The 19,712-nt window shown below is 55.0% G+C and overlaps 1 protein-coding gene across 1 annotated transcript; it reads right to left on the reverse strand.

Annotated features, from left to right (window-relative positions):
• Positions 1-244: 244 nt before the first annotated feature.
• On the reverse strand, positions 245-17,758 carry SERINC2 (serine incorporator 2). The gene is made up of 10 exons (XM_029230156.1): positions 17,569-17,758; positions 10,435-10,596; positions 9,532-9,722; positions 8,994-9,073; positions 8,471-8,608; positions 6,706-6,875; positions 4,886-4,976; positions 4,464-4,605; positions 1,991-2,206; positions 245-828 (listed from the first exon to the last, which is right to left on the reverse strand). Exons 1-10 carry the CDS (start codon positions 17,605-17,607, stop codon positions 693-695), a joined length of 1,365 nt encoding a protein of 454 aa, XP_029085989.1. The 5' UTR covers positions 17,608-17,758; the 3' UTR covers positions 245-692.
• Positions 17,759-19,712: the final 1,954 nt, after the last annotated feature.

Here is a 19,712-nt window from a genome sequence, read left to right on the forward strand (position 1 = left end):
ACACTGCTCCAGGGCCCCCTTTTCTGACCCCCAGGCTCCCTTTTGCCAAAGCCCCTCCTTCCTCTATAGCCCCAGCCCACAGGCTCTCCATGGCCCAGAGGACAGAGCCAGGGCCCCTCCATCTGACCTTCAAGGCCCCTCATGGTCTGGCCCTTCAGCCCCCTCTGCCCTGACATTCTGTTCCCAGCCCCTGCACTGGGCCCAGACGGGATGGGGCCCGTGCCAAGGGGGAAGGGCACAGACATGGGAGGCACACACACCAGCTTCTTTATTGGCAGAGTCTTAGAGACTCAGTAAGGCACGGAGCCCAGGAAGGGGACGGGGTGTCCTGGAGTACATGGTCAGGAATACCCGGGCCCCAGTGCTGGGCACTCCATCGCGGTGAGCACTCCTGCTTTCTGAGCAGCTCTGTGCTTCTCTCCTTCAGGACCCTCTCCTGGGGAGCCTTAGAACAAGGGGCCCTTTTTTCCCAAGAGGGCAAGAGTGGGCGAATGGGGGTGAGGGGAAGGAGGAGGCAGCTCCATGGTGGGCGTGGGGGGGCAGCGGGAGGGAGGGGCCTGATGCTCCTCCTCCCTGAAGGCACTAAGAACAGAGGGGCCCAGCTCAGAGGCACGTCCCGGAGGCGCGGCGGGTGCTCAGCCTGCTGTCACTGAGCCCCAAAGCACCAGGTAGGCTGGCCGCAGGGGGCCGCCTCAGCTGAAATCACGGTTGGGCAGGAGGAGGGGGGCTACCAGGGTCCACAGGTAGAGAAGCAGCCCTGCCCAGCTGGCACAGATCTTCACCCACACGGCGGTCCACGTGCTGATCATCTTCCGGGTCTCACCGGGTCTGGAACACACCATCATCCCAGTGAGCCTGGCCCTGACGCTGTGACCTCAGTCCCGGCCCCGACCTTAGGATCCAGTTGCGACCCCTGACTTCACCTCTGGCTCTTACCCTGTAAACTCTAGCCCCATCTCTGATTTTTTTTTTTTTTTTTTTGCGATACGCGGGCCTCTCACTGTTGTGGCCTCTCCCGCTGTGGAGCACAGGCTCCGGACGCGCAGGCTCAGCGGCCACGGCTCACGGGTCCAGCCGCCCCACGGCATGTGGGATCTTCCCGGACCGGGGCGTGAACCCGTGTACCCTGCATCGGCAGGGGGACTCTTGACCTTGCGCCACCAGGGAAGCCCTTTGATATTTTTGACACTTGGCCTTAAGACCCTACATAGAGCTCATGGCCTTGTACCATAGACCTGACCCTGACCTCAATTCCAACCTTGACCCAAGTCCTAGGTATAATATTGTGACCTGATTCTGGTCGCTAACCTTGTGATCCTAATTCCGTGACTGCACTCCTGGTCCCTGACTTTGGGACCCAGAAGCTCCTAACTTTAGTCCTGACCTCTAACGTTGACTCTGACCTTCAATCCCATAACCCCATCCCTGACCCTATGACCACAGTTCTGATATCTCTGACCTCAATTTTGACCCTTGGCCCTGTGACCCCAGTTCTGGCCGCTAACCTAGTTACTCTGATCTTAGCTCCTTGACCTGGTCACTTCAATCCTGGCTTTCTGGACTTGCAACCCCAATTTTAACCAAATGACCAAATTTGTTACTTTGTATGGCCCCAATCCCAACTCTTGACTTCAGGACTCCTATTCTTGACCCTGTGACTTCGATTCTGACCCCACACCCTACTCCTAACCCTCAAACCATGAATCCCAAATCCGACCCCATAACCCAAATCACCACCCTGATCTGTAAACCTGGTCTGCCCTGCACAGGCCCAGCCTCACCTCCCGTGATCCCCACTTCTCAGCACTTAGCGAAGGTGCCAGCTACTGCGTGGACTAGGTACTGGCAGGGAAACTGGAGCACCGATGAGGCAGGCTCCCTGGAGGGTCCTAGAGAGACACCTCCATGCCCAAGTCTTAAACCCCAGCGCAGGGCTGGAGGGGAAGGGAAGTGGCACGCGCACTGCGGACCTGCGGCTCCATCCACGCACCTGTACCAGTTGGTGAGCGTCATCATGACATGCAGAGAGGCGAGCACCAGGCAGAAGTGGAAGAAGGAGTAGCTGTAGGTGACGCCGTCCTGCTCGTTGTCGAAGGCCCGGCCCTCGCAGTCCGCCACCTGCTGCTGCTGCGTGGCCTCCAGCACAGGCGGGCACTCCTCCGTCTGCATCAGGCTGTTTACCTGCCGGTGGTCCGAGGAGCGCAGACTGGGGGAGGCGGGGGGAGGATGTGCGTGTGGCTGTCAGGCCGTCACCACTGAGGTGGGTGGGTGGGCAGCGCCAGGGGGCCTCACGCACCACGGCATTGGCCATGATGACCATGGGCACCAGGGTCCCAGAGGCTTGGGAGCCGGCGGCCTGGAGGTTAGGCCCTGGGCCCTGGAGTTAACAAACTGCCTTGACTCTCAACTCTACCCCTACTCCCTGTGTGACCTTGGGCAAGACGCTTAACCTCTCTGAGCCTCTGATTCCTCGTCTGTAAATTCAGAGATAACAGTACCTCCCTTATAGGGTTGCTGGGAGGATTAAATGGAGTAATGGTGTTTGAAGGCCCAGCACTGTGCCTGGCACAGAGTAGAAACCAGATAAGCGGCCCCTGTTATTCTGGTTGTTTATTTGCCATCTCCACAAACACGTGTTGAGAACTTAGTACCGCAAAGGATCGTACCAGCTACTACATTCATTAAAAATCTTCATAATAATGCTCATTTGCTGGTACATTTGTTTACCTTTTATTCATTTTAGCTAAGTAGTATTACCCACTGCCTCCCCTTTCTCTACGTTTATAATAAAGAGAGAATAATAGTAATGATTTCTGTCATTGCTTTTCTACAATGAGGTCTTGATGTTTTTAACTACATTTAATAGTTTGAGACACATATACAATTTTGAAGATCCAACTTGTATCCTGAAAAAAGTGAACAAAGGCCTGGATTCCAGCCCATTCCATCAAATTGAAAAATCACCCCTTGCTGAGCTTCAGTTGACCCCAATCACCAAATACTGTGCTGATATCTAGTGCACATGAGCCTAGATCTGGGCCATCCAGCTGGGGGCAAGAGCCATCATCAGTGGTCCCTGCCCTCGTGGCTGTTTATGCTTCCTTGCTTCCTGGGTTTTAAGAACTGTGCTAAGAACAGATGGGATCTGTGGGCTCTCCGAGGTGCAGCCCAGTGACTGAAGGCCAGGGAGGTGTATTAGAAGCATCAGGAAGCACAGCTCTGCGCCCACGTTGGGGATGGGGAGGGATAGAGCTCGGGGGCAGGGAAGTGAGCTCCAGCACCACGGCCACTGTGCGCTCATGGCCTCGGACAAGTGGCTGCTCCTCACCAAGTCTCAGTCTCCTCATCTGTAAGATGGAGGTGACGTGGGCCCTTCCGGGTTGGAAAAGAAATCAAAGGAGAGGACAAAGAAGAGAGGTGTTTGTGAACTGCCCCAACTCAACTAGGAGAAAATGTTTTGAAAAAGGTGAAAACAAAACGAAATGTGAAACAGCCTCAAAATGTTCTAGCCCAGGAGCCTAGAAGCAGGTGTGTTGCTTACAGGCAAACGGGCGCTGCCCAGGAAGGGTGACTGGGGGAGAAAAGATCAGGGCAGAGGTGCAGACACACAGAGTGGCACCTGGAGAAATGCCAGGCCACAGGGAGGCAATACCTGAGTCTGCCAGTGTCAACAATAAGTATACTTGATATTACCATCTGGTGACACAAAACAGCCACTCACAGCCATCCAGCTGTGCAAATATTAATAGTTCTTTGCAATAATGGCAAACATTTATTTGGCACCTACTACTTGCCAAGTTCTTTTCTAAGTGCCTTGTACATATTAACTCATCATAACTCTTGAACAAGCCAATGCAATAAGTAGTATTTTTATTCCTATTTTACAGATAAGGAAACTGAAGCACAGAAAGGTTGAGAGACTTGCCCAAGGTGCCAGGCTCAAGTCCACGCTGATAAGCACTTGCTAAGACCCCTTCAAGAATGTGCTCTTAAGAGCACATGTGATCTTAAGAATGAGCTGCTTTTTCTCAAGGGACACTGTGGGGTCACAAGCCACCCTGGGCATTAGAGGCTATCATCCTTTAACTGAAAAGGAAGCTGAAGCTTGGAAAGGTGAAGCGGCCACACACAGGTGTGAGTGATAGAGCCTGGACCCGCTGGCCCCAGTCCAGGCTCCGGCCCTGGCACCACAGCTGCCTGCACCCGGCTGAGCTGGGCACATGGCAACCCGGGCTCGGGAAAGGCCTTGGGCCAGGAGGCAGGGTTCAGCCCCGCCTCCGCTGCCCAGTCACTCTGTGCCCTCTGAGGGGCTCAGTTTCCCCACCAGCACAGTGCCGGGGCTGGATGTGCTGCCTGCGGAGCGCGCCTTCCAGCTTGGTGTCCCAGCTCCCACATCCTCCCGTCACTTGTGCCTCAGGGCTCCCAATCATGATTCCTTCCCAGAAACCAGCCCCCCACCCTACCTGATGAAGAGGGTGCACAGGATGAAGACGATGAGACCCACAATGCTCGGTGCATCCCACCACTGGGTCTCGTAGCCCTCGGGGCCTGCCAGGACCGTCCCATTGCCAAAGAGGGTCAGCAGGTTGGGGTTGCATTTCCGGTCTGGGGATGGGAGCATGGTCACCCTCAGCCCACGCAGGCCAGGTCTGTAGCCAGGGAGCCCAGAGGATGGGCTCAGATGGACAGCCAAGGGACAGACAGACACACAACCAACTACTCAAGTCCCAGCGACAGCACACAGCAGACAAAACAACAGAGACAGCTCCAGGAACAGATAGGGTCCTCCCATCTCCCTGAAGGACTAAGTCTTGGAATGGGCTGGGAATGTCCCCGTCATCTTTGAGGGTCCCCAGCCCAGGAGGAAGACCAGGCCTCTACTCACCGGGGACGTTGGATAAGGCCAACCAGGTGACAAACATGGTGTAGAGCGTGATGACCGAGGCCTGCAGCAGACCCGAGTTGGGCTGGGCATCCTGGCAAGGGCAGCCCACAGTGTGACTCCTGCCAAACCTGGGTACACCCCACCCCCACCCAGCCCAGCCACACCCGACCGGGGGACCTCAGAAACCCTCACCACCCTAGGGCCATCCCACCCCACACCCTTCGGGAAAACATACCACCTGGGCCACCCACTGCCACCTCGCCCACCCAAAGGTAGAGTCCTAATTTTTTCTCCTAACAGATTACCCGACTTGTTCCCCAGCTGAGAATCCTTCAAGGGCAGCACTTCTTCACACTCTGAATTAAAGCCCTCCTTCGTTTACCCCATCTGCATCTTCATCCGACAGCCCTCCCTGCTGACTACTCCCCGAACATGGTGGCCACCTCTCTGTCCGCGGAACCTGCCAAATCCTCTCCAACCTCAGGGTCTTTGCACTCGCCCTGCCCTCTCCCTGACATCTTCCTCCCCCATATCTCTGCACCAGCAGTGTCTTTATATTCAGGCTTCAGCTCAAACAGGACCCCCGCAAAAGGCTCTGAAAACCCTGACTGCAGCAGACCCCGGCCCTGCCTGCCCACCTCCCTTTCAGCCCATACCCTCTTTTATTTTCCACATAGCACTTATTCTCCAAAATTACTTCAGCTGGCCTCGTCTCCTGTCGGTTGTTCTTTCCCACTCCTCACCACACAGACACACTTGAAAATATGAATCTGAACTCTGTGATTAGGAGCACCGTCTCTGGAGCCAGTCTGCCTGGGTTCAAATCCCAGCTCCACCCCTTACTAGCCGTGTGACCTTAGGCAAGTCTCTTTACTCCTTTAAGCCTCTGTTTCCTCATCTGGAAAGTGGGGATGATGATGGTGCAAGGACTAAATAACATGACAGATGTCATTAACTGTTAGCTATTATTATTCCTCCTCTTCCTCACAGCTGTATCCCCAACATCTAGAAGAGTGCCTGGTACACAGTGGATGCTCAAGAGGTATTTGCTGAATGAATACTGATTGCTGTGTGACCTGGAACAGAGGCATCACCCTCTCTGGGCTTCCGTTTTCGTACTGGGAAATGGAAGCTCTGGCCAGAAGGGAGATTCCCAACCTTTCTGCTAAGGACCCCCAAAGACTATCTAAGCTACCTCTGAAACGCCTGGTGGGCTGATATCCCAAACTGTGAAATACCACTGGATTCAGAAGGCTTCCCTTCTGAAGAACAAGTGATTGCCTTGGGAGCTCCCACCCATCATCCCAGATAGTCTGGGATTGGAAACTGTGGAATTGCACCTTCTAATACCACTTCTTGAGGTGTCTAGGAATCATCACTCAGTGACCCTTCCTAATGTTCTCCTGATTTGCAATGAAAACAATGATGACATCAAAATAATGATAACAATAGCCAATGTCTGATGGATATGCCAGGCACTGTTCTAAGTGTTCACTGTTCTAATATCTATATGCCAGGCACTGTTCTAAGTGTTCATAAACATGGTCTCAATATTGAGAATAACTCCAAATAGTGTTATTATTCCCATTTTACATTTGAGACGGAAGAGGCACAGAGAGGTTAAGGCACTTTCCCAAAGACAGCCAGCATGTAAATGCAAGAGTCAAGACTCTAACTCAGGGAGGCTGACTTGGGAGCCCACACTCTTGGCCCAAGCCTCTGTGACTGACAGCCCTGGCCCCAGGACCCCAAGGTTCCTACAAGAAGTCCCACACACCGAGGAGCCTGGTTTCAGGCTGGGCAGAGACAGGCAGGCTCACCTGGACCTTGGGCAGGACAGCGACTATGGATACGCAGAAACAGAAAATGAGGTTGAGGCTGATGAAGATCTTGCCCTCGTAGCAGGCGCCAGGCTGGGTGTAGTAGATGAACAGTAGTGCCACGGCCACGACTGACAGCACGTAGAAGAGGAGGGTGAAGAAGAAGAGGCCTGGGAGGGAGGGGCAGCGGCAGGTGGGTCAAGAGGTGCAAGGACCCCCATCCCTTGTCGAGCAGTGCACTGGGTCTCAGGCCCCAACTTCCTCCTCCAAGGAGTGTCTACTAAACTTCAGTCCCTGGGGGCTTCCCTGGTGGTGCAGTGGTTAAGAATCCACCTGCTAATGCAGGGGACACGGTCCGAGCCCTGGTCCGGGAAGATCCCACATGCAACTAAGCCTGTGCACCACAACTATGAGCCTGCGCCCTAGAGTCCGCGAGCCACAACTACTGAGCCCGTGCACCACAACTACTGAAGCCCGTGTGCCTAGAGCCTGTGCTCCGCAACAAGAGAAGCCACCACAGTGAGAAGCCCGCGCACCGCAACGAAGAGCAGCCGCCACTCGCCGCAACTAGACAAAGCCCGCGTGCAGCAACGAAGACCCAACGCGGCCAAAAAGATTTAAAATAAATAAATTTATTAAAAACAAAAAAACTTCCGTCCCTCACCCAGGCTTTGTGAGCTCCTGCCCCACCCTGAACTAAAATGATTCACTTGCCGTAAAAAAGGTCACCATAAAAATAAAGACAATGAATACAGGGGACTTCCCTGGTGGCGCAGTTGTTAAGAATCCACCTGCCAGTGCAGGGGACACGGGTTCAATCCCTGGTCTGGGAAGATCCCACATGCTGTGGAGCAACTAAGTCCGTGTGCCACAACTACTGAGCCTGCGCTCTAGAGCCCGCGAGCCACAACTACTGAAGCCCACGCGCCTAGAGCCCATACTCCGCAACAAGAGAAGCCATGCCGGGCTTCCCTGGTGGCGCAGTGGTTGAGGGTCCGCTGCCGATGCAGGGGACACGGGTTCGTGCCCCGGTCCGGGAGGATCCCACATGCCGCGGAGCGGCTGGGCCCGTGAGCCATGGCCGCTGAGCCTGCGCGTCCGGAGCCTGTGCTCCACAACGGGAGAGGCCACAACAGTGAGAGGCCCGTGTACCGCAAAAAAAAAACGAAAACAAAAACAAGAGAAGCCACGCCATGAGAAGCCCACATACTGCAATGAAGAGTAGCCCCCACTCGCCGCAACTAGAGAAAGACTGCGCACGGCAACAAAGACCCAACGCAGCCAAAAAAAAAGACAATGAATAGAGAACAATCTCTCAAAAAGTGAACTAGATGCCTGGTGATCAGGGAGGTGTGAAAATCAAATCAACCCTGAAGAGTGCCTTTCTTCTTGATCAATTCAGAAGAACTGAAAAGGGACCCGTTCTGCCACTGGGGTTTCAATGACCAGGTGTCATTCGTGGCTCGCTCTGCAGGGCTCACTCAATCAGATCCCTCTGAACTCTCCAGTGCAGCTCTCATCTGACCCCACCTCAGCCACCCCGGGTCAGTGGGCCCCTGCCGCACACCCTTCCCTCCACGTGACACGGACGGCTCAGTTCCTGCCCTTAGGAGGCAGCTCGAGATGCCCTCCAGGCCGTAGTCCAGCTTCAGGGACCACACCCACCCCCCCACCCCCCCACACCCCCACACCCCCACCCCCCCACACCCCGCCCCAACTCCTCAGGTAGCCCAGCCCCCTCACGAGGCCATTGGGTGGCACTGACCTGCATACCAGGCGCGGGAGTCGCTCTTCTCAGCCTTGTTCAGCCACCGCTGGTTCCAGGAGTGCGCAAAGTCGATGAACAGCAATAGCTGGATGAGGAGGAAGACGAAGGAGCCCACGACACCAAAGTAGAACCAGACTAGGCAGGCAGAGGGGAGGGAGGCAAGGGGGTCCAGCCATGGCGCAGCAGCCCCTGGGTCTGGGTCTCTTCTCACGCTCACTTTTATACATTCAACAGTCATTTGTGCCACACCCTGCACTGGGGACACTGAGAAGCAGCAAAGTCCCCGCCCTCAGGAGCCCCTGGCCACGCACAGAGATGCCTTGTGTCAGGGTGTGGGTCGGGGTCAAAGGGGGCTCCCCCCAACCCCGAGTTGCCCAAAGGCCATGTGGCCAAGCACCAGAGTCCTGTTCTCCTGGGTGGGAGGCAAGGACCCAGCCAGTAGTCTGGGGTCTGTGTGCAGAGGAGCCCCCAGCACGCTCATCCTTGGTAGCCCCCATCCCTCCCCACCAGGGCCACCTACTGTTGGAGAAGGAGCCGTCAGGGATGTAGAAGGCGCCCACGGTGATGCCCACGAAAACCAGGAATTTAAAGAACCAAAACCTATGGTGGGGAAAGGGGGAGGACAGACAAGAAAGCTGAGTAGGGGGAGAGAAGAAGGCTGGACCCCCAGAACCCCAACCCTGAAGAGCAGGTACTAGGAGAGGTGAGAGAGACTTCCTGATAGTCTGACAGGCACAGAAAATCTGTCCTGGCCCTAGAAAAAGCCCCGAGGGGCAGAGGGAAGGACCAGTGATGGGTGAGGACGGTCGCCTGGGCTCTAACCCCAACTGTGTCACTAAACTGCTGTGTGGCCCTAGGGATGTTGTTGCCTTTCCTGAGCTTTGTTTCCTCATCTGAGAAATGGGAACTACTAGATGAGCCGACCTCTGTGCTGTGCCCTCCTGGCTTCAGCGGCTCCTGAGTCTGAGGGTTAGGGTCTGGAGATTGCTGGAGACAGGCCGAGGATAGGGAAAACCACAGCGGGAGGGGCCCAGGGTGCAGGTGGGACCCCTCCTCACCCATTCTGGATGGCAGCCCTGGGGTCCCGGCTGCTGCGCACGCAGATCATGAGCAGGGAGAAGAGGAAGAAGAAGGCCGCCATAGCGAAGCACATACGGTAGACGGCACGGTGGCCGAGCAGGGAGCCACAGTCGATGTGGCCCTGCAGGACGACGGGGGACCCGGCCACCTCCTCACACACCCAGGGCAGCTGTGGAGACAGACAGAGCAGCTGGAAGACCCCACCCCACCCAGAACCCGGGCTGACTCAGTCCAGGCCGCCAGGCAGGAGGCTCTCCCAGGAGGGCAACCCGAGCCTCCCACTTCCACCCATGGCCCATCTCCATTCCCACCCACCTCTGCGGCTGAAGCCCTATGAGTGAGCCCCCCAGGGACAAACGGAAGGCATGGCACGGTCCAGGGCAGGATTTCCCAAAGTGCTCTCCGCCCACCAGCTACATCAGAATCCCCGGAGGTTCCCCTCTCCTACAGAACTAGAGTCTCTAAGGCAGGGTCTGAGATTCTGCATGACTAGCACACTTCCCAGGGAATTCACGCTCTGTATACACAGTATGTCAGAACCTCTGGCCTAACTATCCCACTGGCTATGAAACACTGAGATGAAGGGAAGACTTAGGACCCTCAAACTGGGCTCATGCATGAAAGTGGGGAGAGCTTACCCTGAGGCCAGTGTCTGGCGGGGATGGCGATAATGATTCATGAGACTTCCCAAGGGGACCAAGGCTTATGAGAAACAATAAGGCTCAAACCCTCCTCCCAATATGAAGAAACGACCCTCCATCGTCAAGCTTGGATCATCGGTGCGCTGGCACTCCTGCCCACCTCTTGATCAGCTGGGCCCCCAAGCCTGGGCCCCTAGTAGCTGAGCCTTTGCCAGAGGCCAGGTCCCGCAGGTGGCTCACCTTGTAGAGCTGGCTCTCCACACTGGGACTCAGCATGATGACGGACACCAGCACCCCCAGGAAGAGGAAGGCCGTGAAGATGAGACGGCTCAGTGTGGAGCTGCGGCTGCAGGGGCAGCAGCTGCACAGGACGCAGGGGGCAGAGCCGCAGAGGCAGGACGCCTGCGGGGAGGCCAGGATGGCACCTTACTCTCTGGTCTCCTCTCCCCTTCCCCGCCCAAGCACGCAGCATCCACCCACTGCCCACTGCCCGTTCAATATCTCCAAACCTACGCAGAGACTGCCTGTGCCACACCACGAAGGGACACCTCTTCCCCAGATGTCACCCCATCTAACTTTCAAGCCCAAGGGAGAGGCCAAGGAAACCAAGGCTGGAAGAGGCTGGGTCCCACAAGGACACACAGCCAGTAAGCAACGGAACCCAGATTCAAACCTGGACCTATCTCAGGTGTTACTGTGGCTTCGGCAAGAGAGCTGGGGTCACAGTGCTTCTTATTTAGGAGGAGGCAGAGTGGAAAAAAAAAATCCGGAAGGCCAGCTCTTTCACTGATTAGCTATGTGACCTTAGACCAGCTCACTCAAGCTCTCTGAACCTCAGTTTCCTCTTCCATATAATGGGAATCCTAACAGTACCTGCTTCTCACATAGCAGTTCTAAGAATGAAATGCTGTAGGGATTTTATTTTATTTTTTAATTTTTATTGTTTTGGCAGCGCTGCGCAGCACGCAGGATCTTAGTTCCCGACCAGGGATCTAACCCGCACCCCCTGCAGTGGAAGCGCAGAGTCTTAACCACTGGACCGCCAGGGAAGTCCTGTAGGGATTTTAAATTGTAACTCCCTGGGAATTCGCTGGCGGTCCAGTGGTTAGGACTCCGCGCTTTCACTGCCAACGGCCCAGGTTCAGTCCCTGGTCGGGGAACTAAGATCCCGCAAGCCTCGCAGCACGACCAAAAAAAATTGTAACTCACTCAGGCTCCCTTTCTCCTTTCCCTGCTTTATTTTTCTCTGTAGGACTTACTACCACCTGATTGGCTTCACAGTTTACTCGTGTTGCCGGCCTCTCACTGCTAGCGTGCAAGCTCCACCAGGGCAAGGGGTTTTGTCTGTTTTGTTCACCATGGTATTCCCAGAGGTGGGAACTGTGCCTGGCACATCGTCGGGAGCTCGGTGACTACCTGCTGAACAAATGTAAAGCGCCTGGCATCATACCAGACGTATGTTAAGACCTCAAAAAGAGCAAGCGCTGGTAAATCAACATCTGTTGAATGAATGGAATGAAGAATATGGGTGGCTGTGACTTCCCGCTCTGGGGCTGCACCAGTTTGGGACAGCAGAGGCGTCCAGCCCTTTCTGTCTCCAGCTCCTCTGCCCTCCGTCAGCCCCTCCCTCCCTAGGGCTGGCTGAGATCACTTAAGGGCTGGTGATGCCACACCTTTCGTAGCTGTAGACTCATCCCTTGGGAGCCAGTTCTACAGCCCAGCCTTGGAGGAAGTGGGCCCACATCCAGATACATCTGGTTCACTGTTTCTCTTCCCCCAAACAGCCCTGACTCCTCATTCAGGTATTTAAGAGTCTGGAGGGCAAGAAGACACAGGCTCTGCCATCCTGGAGCTTCCAAGGGCAGGAAAGATACTCAGCAAGTCATTACACCTGTCATGGTAAGTGTGAAGAAGAAAACATACGTGCTGCCATGAGAGTGACCGGCGGGGGCCTAGTTTAGATTGGGGGTAGTGGGTTACTTCCTGGAAGAAGTGACACTTAAGCTGAGAGCTGAACAATGAGGATTCACTCTCCTGACCAAGGGGAAGAACGAGTGTTCCAGACAGAGGGAACAGAGCCTGAGGCAGCTCTGGGGCAGACAGGAGCTGAGCGTTGGAGGAATGGAAAGAAGTCCCTATGGCCAAAGCTTCATAAGCAAGCGAGTGGTGAGGTCAGCCAGGCTGGCAGAGTCTGGCAGCCATGTGCAGGATCCTCGTGTTCATCCATTGCCATTGGGCATCACCTCTCAAAGCAGGGAGGGACAGGAACAGCCTTATGCTGAGTGACCAGCTTTGTGGAGAGCAGGCTGAAAAGGGCCCCTTGCTCCTCTGAGGCCCCGCCCCCTGCTTTCTGGACTGGTCACAAGGGGTAGAGCACACTCTGCTTGAGGGGCAGCTGCCCTCCTGTATCCCCCACACCTCTCCCCCACACTGGAAATGCCCCTAGAATGCTCCTTCTTACCCATCTCTCTCACCCACAAAGCCAAGTAACAGCACAGTTGCTAAGTGAATGCCGAATGAAATTCTCCCTCACGGTCCAAATCATCCAGCAGTTTCTGGTTGTATCTTGCAAACCCCACCCCAATCCTGACTCCTGTTCATGGCTACCTTGGGAGGAGGGGCAGTGAGGAGATAAGCAAATGCCAGAAGAAGTGTTTCATAAACATAAAGAGCATTCTGAGATCAGAGAGATTAAGAAACTTGCCAGAAGTCACACAGTAAGCGAACAGCAGTGCTGAGATTCAGGTAATAACAGTAATAGCTTCCCTTTATGACGAGTTACTTGTCCCAGACACTATGATAAGGGCTTTGTCTAGATTAAGCCTCACGGACACTATGAAGTGTGTTGTAACTTCCCATTTACAAGTGGGGAACTGAGACTCAGAGAGGTGATGTGGCCAAGGTCACACAGCAAGTGAGCTAAGGAGCTGGGATTCAAGATCAGGCCTGTCTGCATCAGGGCCTGCTAAGTCACTGATGGCAGACTCATTAAATTTCAAAACACCCCAGCGATGAAAACAATCCCTCCAGTGCCCAAGAAAACCAAGGGAGGCCAACAGGTACTGATCTCAGGAACCAAGTGCCCAAGTACCCAGGTCAGGGTCTGGCTCTGGCTTGATACCATTTCAATTTGAGACATTTGAGACACAAGAAAAGCTGCACACTGCAGTCAGGGAGCCTGGCCTTTCAACTCACTGTGGTTTTTGGAGATCAGAATCCAGGTATTCCTGATACCTGAAACCTCAGGATTTCCAAGGGCCTAGCTGGTAGCCAGAGAGACCAGGTCAGGGAGAGAACAATACACACAGCCCCCCCCTGCTTCTGGAGCCTCCTTGGAGTTCATACATTCTGATCCCCACTCCACCTCTGGGGATCACTCCTACCACAACCTCTTCCTATAGAAATACCAGCCCACGGGAGTAAAGGCAGACACGTGTGCACACATGTACACAGGGAAGTCCACTGTGACACTTTCCACGAGGAAAATAATAGGAGAAAGCTGAAAATAACTAAATATCCATCATTACATCGTGGTACATCATGGTACATCGTGATCCCTCAGAGGGATCTCTCTGCTGAATGGAGCAGATGTGTTGGGAGCACTTAAATGGGTATATACAACTAAATATAGTTAAATATAAATTATACCCCAATAAAGTTGATTTTCATTATCAAAAAATAGAAATTTTAAATTCAGAAAAAAACTAAAACAGGCACGAAGCTTTAGGTTGTATGAGCTTATTAGACTATCAGGAAACTGCAGATGACCTCATTGCCCAACACCAGGGGACAGTGGTGGCCCACTGACTCCATGGAATGTTATAGAGGCAGGAGAGATGAAAGCCACTAGACGACAGCAACACAGGCTATGCTTGTGATGCAATGTGAAAGGCCAAGGCAGACTACAAACTGTTCCCACACTCAGGTTACAACACCCCCTCCACAGATGCACTCAGGGGAAAGGCAGCAAGGGAAAAGCACCAGAAATAAGAGCGGTGGAATCTTAGCACCAGCCAGGTTCTCAGAACGGAGAGTTCAGAACTCAGGAGCCCGGGGTTAGCACCAGCCAGGTTCTCAGAACGGAGAGTTCAGAACTCAGGAGCCCGGGGTTAGCACCGAGAGTCTTTACGCTGCGAGGTTCCATGGCACCCCATAACTGGCTGAGCCACCCTAGCACTAGACCAAACACAGGAGAGAAGAGGTCAGCCCAAGACTACTCAAAGCATACTTCCTTCCCCCACGCAGTGTGAAGAGGAGAGGGCCCTGTCTTGACTCTGCCACCAGCTGGCAGTATGACCTTAGACGAGTGGGACTCAGTTTCCTCAGCCATAAAATGGGCCTCTGGGCAGGGCAGTGAGGTGGCTTGGAGCCCATCAGACAGCCCTGGGTTTCACTAGGTTCCCCATTCCTCGAAAGTGGTCTCCAGCACTTTACCACTGGCGGGAGCTTACAGAGCAGCCGCGGCACGCCAGCTTCATGCTAATTAAGTCTCACTGAACCCTCCTGACATGCTGAGAGGCAGGTGCCATTGTTCTCGCCACTTTACAGACAAGGAGAGAGGTCCTCAGTCACGCTGCTGAGAAGAGGCCAAGCCAGGACCAAGACCAATGGGTCTGAGCCAAAGGCCTTTCACATTCCCTCGACTGTAGAAGGGCCTCCTTAAATATCTCCAGCTCACCATGTGCTGGCTTGGCTGGCGACTCCCATCCCTAGTGGGCCCATCTCATCTCCTCCCAGCCAGGACCCACCTTCAGCCCAGTCCAAATGCTGATCAAGAGCGCGACTTTTGTGACCAAGAGGCAGACGCAAATGCGTCACGGCAGGAGGGACAAAAGTCTTCCCCACCGACCCATGTATGCCAAAATGTTCCCTCTAAAGATGCCTGGCAACCCCCCCTTAGAACTTCACTCCTGTGGGGCAATGTCCATTGAAACAGGTTGTTATTGGTATCCAGTAGTGCCCAACTGTGCCACTTAAAACTGTGTGGCTGTGGGGAAATCATCTTCCCTCTCTGATCCAGCTTCCTCAGCTGTGAAATGGTGATAATACTCACTGCTTCATTGGGGTCGTTGTGAGGATTAAATGAAAGGGTACATACAAAGTGCTCACTACACTGCTGGGCCTGGGCTACCACTGGACAGCTCTGGGCTGTGAGCTCTGGGCCCACAGTAAGCACTCAGTAAACAGAAGCTATTGTCCGTATCAGGATCTGTAAAATAGGATAACTATGTCATGGGGTTGGCGGGTGGGGTGCGTAATGAGATGGCAGGGGTGAAGGGCTCGGCACAGCACCTGGCATGCCGTAAGTACTCAGTAAATGTCAGAGGTCAGAACGCCAAGGGGAGGCCACTGACCCGAGGGGCAGGTCCCTTGCAGATATCAGATACTTCCTAAGCGAACCTGCCGATTCCACTCTGTGCCAACCCTATCCCTCAGCATCCAGGATGTGAAGGGAGGGAAGGTGTGGGCAGAAGCCTAGACCAGGAATCAGATTTTAATCCTGACTGTGCAGTTCCTCCTCCTTTCACTGTGCAAGCTTAGGCAAGTCAGCTAACCTCTCTGGGCTGCAGCCTCCTCATCGGTAAACTGGGGGTTGGAGCAGGCCCGTCAGGTGCCTTCTGACTCAGCATTGTAGGAGTCTGACTCAGAGACCAGCAACTGGCTCCAGAGGGAAGTCTCCAACCACCTTTTTTTTTTTTTTTTTCCAACCACCTTTTTAAGATGATAATAACAATAGCTCCTATTGGGAGCACTTACTCTAACAGGGCAGGGCGCTTTTAAATCTTCCCAACAGCATTATGAGGGAGGTAGACAGGGAGACAGACGCACAGAGAAATGGCAGGTCTCCCTTCAACACTCCCCCCATCCCCAGGATAGCCCAGCCTGATGGAATTCTGGTCAACTCCAAGGAAACTCTCCCTCCCCCATCAGGAAGCAAACCCTTTCTGGCCAGAGCCCTAGCCCAAACCTTGGTTTCACTGGGCAGGGAGGGATCTCAGGGACCAGCTCTTGATTCCCCCTCCTGCAGGTGTGCGCGCACGCACACACACACACACACACACACACACACACACACACCCTTCACAGATGGGGAAATAGAGGCCCAGGGAGGACAAGAGTCCAGGAACCCACTATGTAGCCTCTCTGTGCAGATATCATTCTCCAAAAATGGCTGTAAAGTAAATCTCTGGATCTCCCAGCTGTCCACTCCTACACCCCCATCCTAACACACTCACACAAATCAGGGACAAAGGAAACTGGGATTTCAGCAGCCACCAGACTCCCCCTCCTGCCTCTCTGCTCATCTTTTGTGTGGGGCAGAGGGGGAGGGGGCTGCCTGAATGAACCTCAGATTTAATGAAGGGAAGAGGGAAGGGAGAGGGGGCTGGGAAAGGAGAAAAGAGAAGGGGCCTCCCAGCCGGGGTCTGGAGGAAGCTCCTCCCCTCTGCTGGCTGCTCCCCAGATCCCCGAGCAGACGACCAGGTAATCCCTCCCCCACACACCCCAACCTCCCTCAGTTCCCGGGTTTTCCCACCCAGAGCTGGGCCGATGGCGGTGGTAACCCGCACCCCTCACTCAAGACCGGCTTAGAAAAGCAAAGGAGGCCTCCTCCCCTCCCCCAACTTCGGCTCTGGGGCCCAGAGGGCAAGCGTCTGGGGTTCATTGGGGGAAGTGCCCAGGAATTAGCCTGAGCCAGACTGAACGAAGCAGAGACAAGACACAGAGAGACTGACAGACTGAACGGGCAGACAGACCCCGGCGGACAGACACGGAGCCGTCTAGACAGACAATGACAGATGGAGAGGCTTCAGACGGACAAAGACAGTCGGACAAAAGAACGGACAGATATCAGACACATACAAATGGACAAACTGAGGCAGACGGGTAGGGACAGAAAGACCAACTGACAGATTGCCAGAGAAACAGAGGACACACGGCAGAGAGGGACAGGGACCGGCAGGCCACACAAAGAGAGCGTCCGGGACGGAGACCAGAGGCGCACTGCCAGGACGACTCCAAGCTGAGCCAGCTGGGGCCGCAGCCGCCCCGGGCTCTGGGCCTCAGTCTCCCCAGTTCCCTGGAGGGGCGCCCGCCCAGGACACCCCCTCCCCCGCCCGAGCGCGCCCCACCCCCGCCCCCGCGGTAACCCGATCCCCGGACACCAGCTGTCCCCGGCGCCCGCGGGCCCGGGATGGGGGCGGGGGAAGTCGGTTAGAGGGGCGACCCGAGGGGCGAGGAGGCGGGATGCGGGCCCAGAAAGACAAGTTTGGAGGAAGGAAAAAGAAGAAACTATTTGGAGGAAGAAGACAGGACAAAAGTGCGAGGCCGAAGAAGGGGCAGGCGGCGGGGGCGGGCGCCGGGGGCGGGACTCACGCAGCTGAGCAGGGAGCAGGCGCCCAGACAGGCCCCCATGTCGGCGGCGGCGCGGGGCGCAGGGCGCGGGCAGAAGGGCGCGGAATCCGGTCGGGCTCCTGGCGTCGCGGGCTGGCCCCGCCCTCAGCCCCGCCCCGGCCCCGCCCCGCCCTACCTGCCGGAACCGCTCGCCGCCTTCCGGCGGCGCTCGGGACCTCCCGGGACTCACCTGCGCCAGGTGCGGCAGGTGGGACCCCAGGGAAAGTGGAGGTACCGGGGATTCCAGTGGCCGCGCGAGCCGTGCAACGGGGCTCGTGTCCGGATCCAAAGTGATGGTTTGGAAATAGTGAGACCTGGGTTCGAGTGCCGACGAGGCCGCAATGCGACCTCACAACACTTCCCCCGGACCCCCACCGCAGGGGACAGAAGCCAAGAGATGGTCACCCCTGACTCCTCGGCGCTTGGCACGGAGCCTCTGCCCAATACATAAGCGTTGAATGATGAATGACTGGACAAAGAAATGGGCAAGTCACTTCACCTCTCTGAGCCTCAGTTTCCCCATCTGTAAAGTGAGGATACCTACCTCAAAGGGCTGGTACAACACATAGGAGATGCTTGCCAAGTGTGAGCTCCCTGTGCCTGTTACTCCTAAGACCCCGCCTCGCACTCTTTCGTCTGTCCTCCCCTCCATCCACCTGTCCTTTAAGCTCTACTGACTCCTGTCTTGGGCCACATGCTCCCCAGAGCCACCCGGCTCATCGCTCCAGGGATGCCCGAACCTGACCCCCAGCTAAGGAGGTCAGAAGGGGTGGGTGGGTCACATTCCTGCCAGGCCGTCCCCTAGAGGTAAGGGGGAGAGACCCAGAAGCAGGGCTCTATAATCACTCGGTTCACCCTCCAGCCCACTCCTCACTCAGCCGTAGATGGGATAATGTTAGGGAAGGAAATCTTCTTGCCTCAAAGCTGGCCCCGGGGCCAAAGATCCTACCTGACTGCATCCTTGGTGATTCACGGGGCGCCAGGCTTAGCCATTCATTGTACCAGGACTGTTCCGCAAACATACCCTACACTTTCCCTCCTCCACACTTTTGCACACAAGATACCCTCCCCCTGGAAAGTCCTTCTCTTTATCCCCCTCTCTACCCTTCAAAGCCTTGCTCACAATCGCATATATTTTTGGTGAAGAGAACCACCCTTCCCCTAAAACCACTACCTGGCTCCATTAGGAATAAATATCCTCCTGCTTCCCTGTGTTTCTACAACACGGGACCCCTTTACAGCCCCACAAATAACTAAAGTTACCACACAGCTCAAGCTTATACCAAACTCTTTCACCTACATGGTCCCATTCAAGCCCTATAGTAACCCTGAGAAGTAGACTAACTCCTACTCCATTCCATTTTACAGATGAGGAAACAGGTTCAAAGAAGTAAAGTGACGTGCTAGACGTAAACTGAGCACTGAATAAACATCAGCTATGACTATTGTGCTTAGTTATTATTGCTGCTCAAAGCCACACAACTCAGAAGGGCAGAGCTAGAAGACCACCCAATCTGGCCCTGATCTCAGAACCCAAGGCCTCTCCCCGACATCTCACTGCCTCTGTTTGAAAGCAGAGGTGACAATACCCAGTCAGCCTCTTTTTCTGTCCAATAATGTCTTCAGTCCTAGTCAGAGACCCTCAGGAGACTTTGAGCCACCCAAGGACTGTCTGATTCACCTCTGGCCGGTCCCTCCCCTGCCCTGGGCACAGCACAGGGCCTGGCACACTAAGGCAGTGGATGCTTCCTGAATGAATGAATGCCTGAACGTTTACCACAAGGCCAGTGTCCTCAATCTGCCACCTAGCAGTCTGAAGTGAGCCCTTCTCACAGCCACCCACCCCAGGGTCAATTCCTCTTGACACTGCTGCCCCAAGAGCCAAATTTTCCATCCCTCAACCCATCCCTTTCCATGAACTGGTCCGGTAGAAAACACCCACGACTTCACTGAGACTCTTGTTCTGTCACTGCCTCTCACACCCTCTGCCGCCCAGGAGATCACGTCTCCTCTCTTACTTCCACCCCTTACCCTGAAATGGGAGTGGTTATCTTACTTAACCTCACAGAGCAGTTCCAAGCATCCAGAAAGCATTCTAAGAAACAGGCAATTATCTGAAAGGAGGG

Source organism: Monodon monoceros, unplaced genomic scaffold (genome assembly GCF_005190385.1).
Source record: "Monodon monoceros isolate NGI ecotype Baffin Bay Population unplaced genomic scaffold, NGI_Narwhal_1 Super_Scaffold_18, whole genome shotgun sequence".
Lineage (NCBI taxonomy): Eukaryota > Metazoa > Chordata > Mammalia > Artiodactyla > Monodontidae > Monodon > Monodon monoceros.

Bases quoted from the DNA above. Each gene is read 5' to 3' on its own strand.
- SERINC2 (XM_029230156.1), bottom strand. From the start codon at position 17,607: ATGGGGGCCTGTCTGGGCGCCTGCTCCCTGCTCAGCTGC. The intron at 8,609-8,993 runs GTAGGTGGCCCT...CTGCCTGCCTAG, and splicing joins TGACGGCTCCTTCTCCAACA to TCTGGTTCTACTTTGGTGTC. The intron at 829-1,990 runs GTGCGTGGATGG...GGTGTGTTCCAG, and splicing joins ACGCTCACCAACTGGTACAG to ACCCGGTGAGACCCGGAAGA.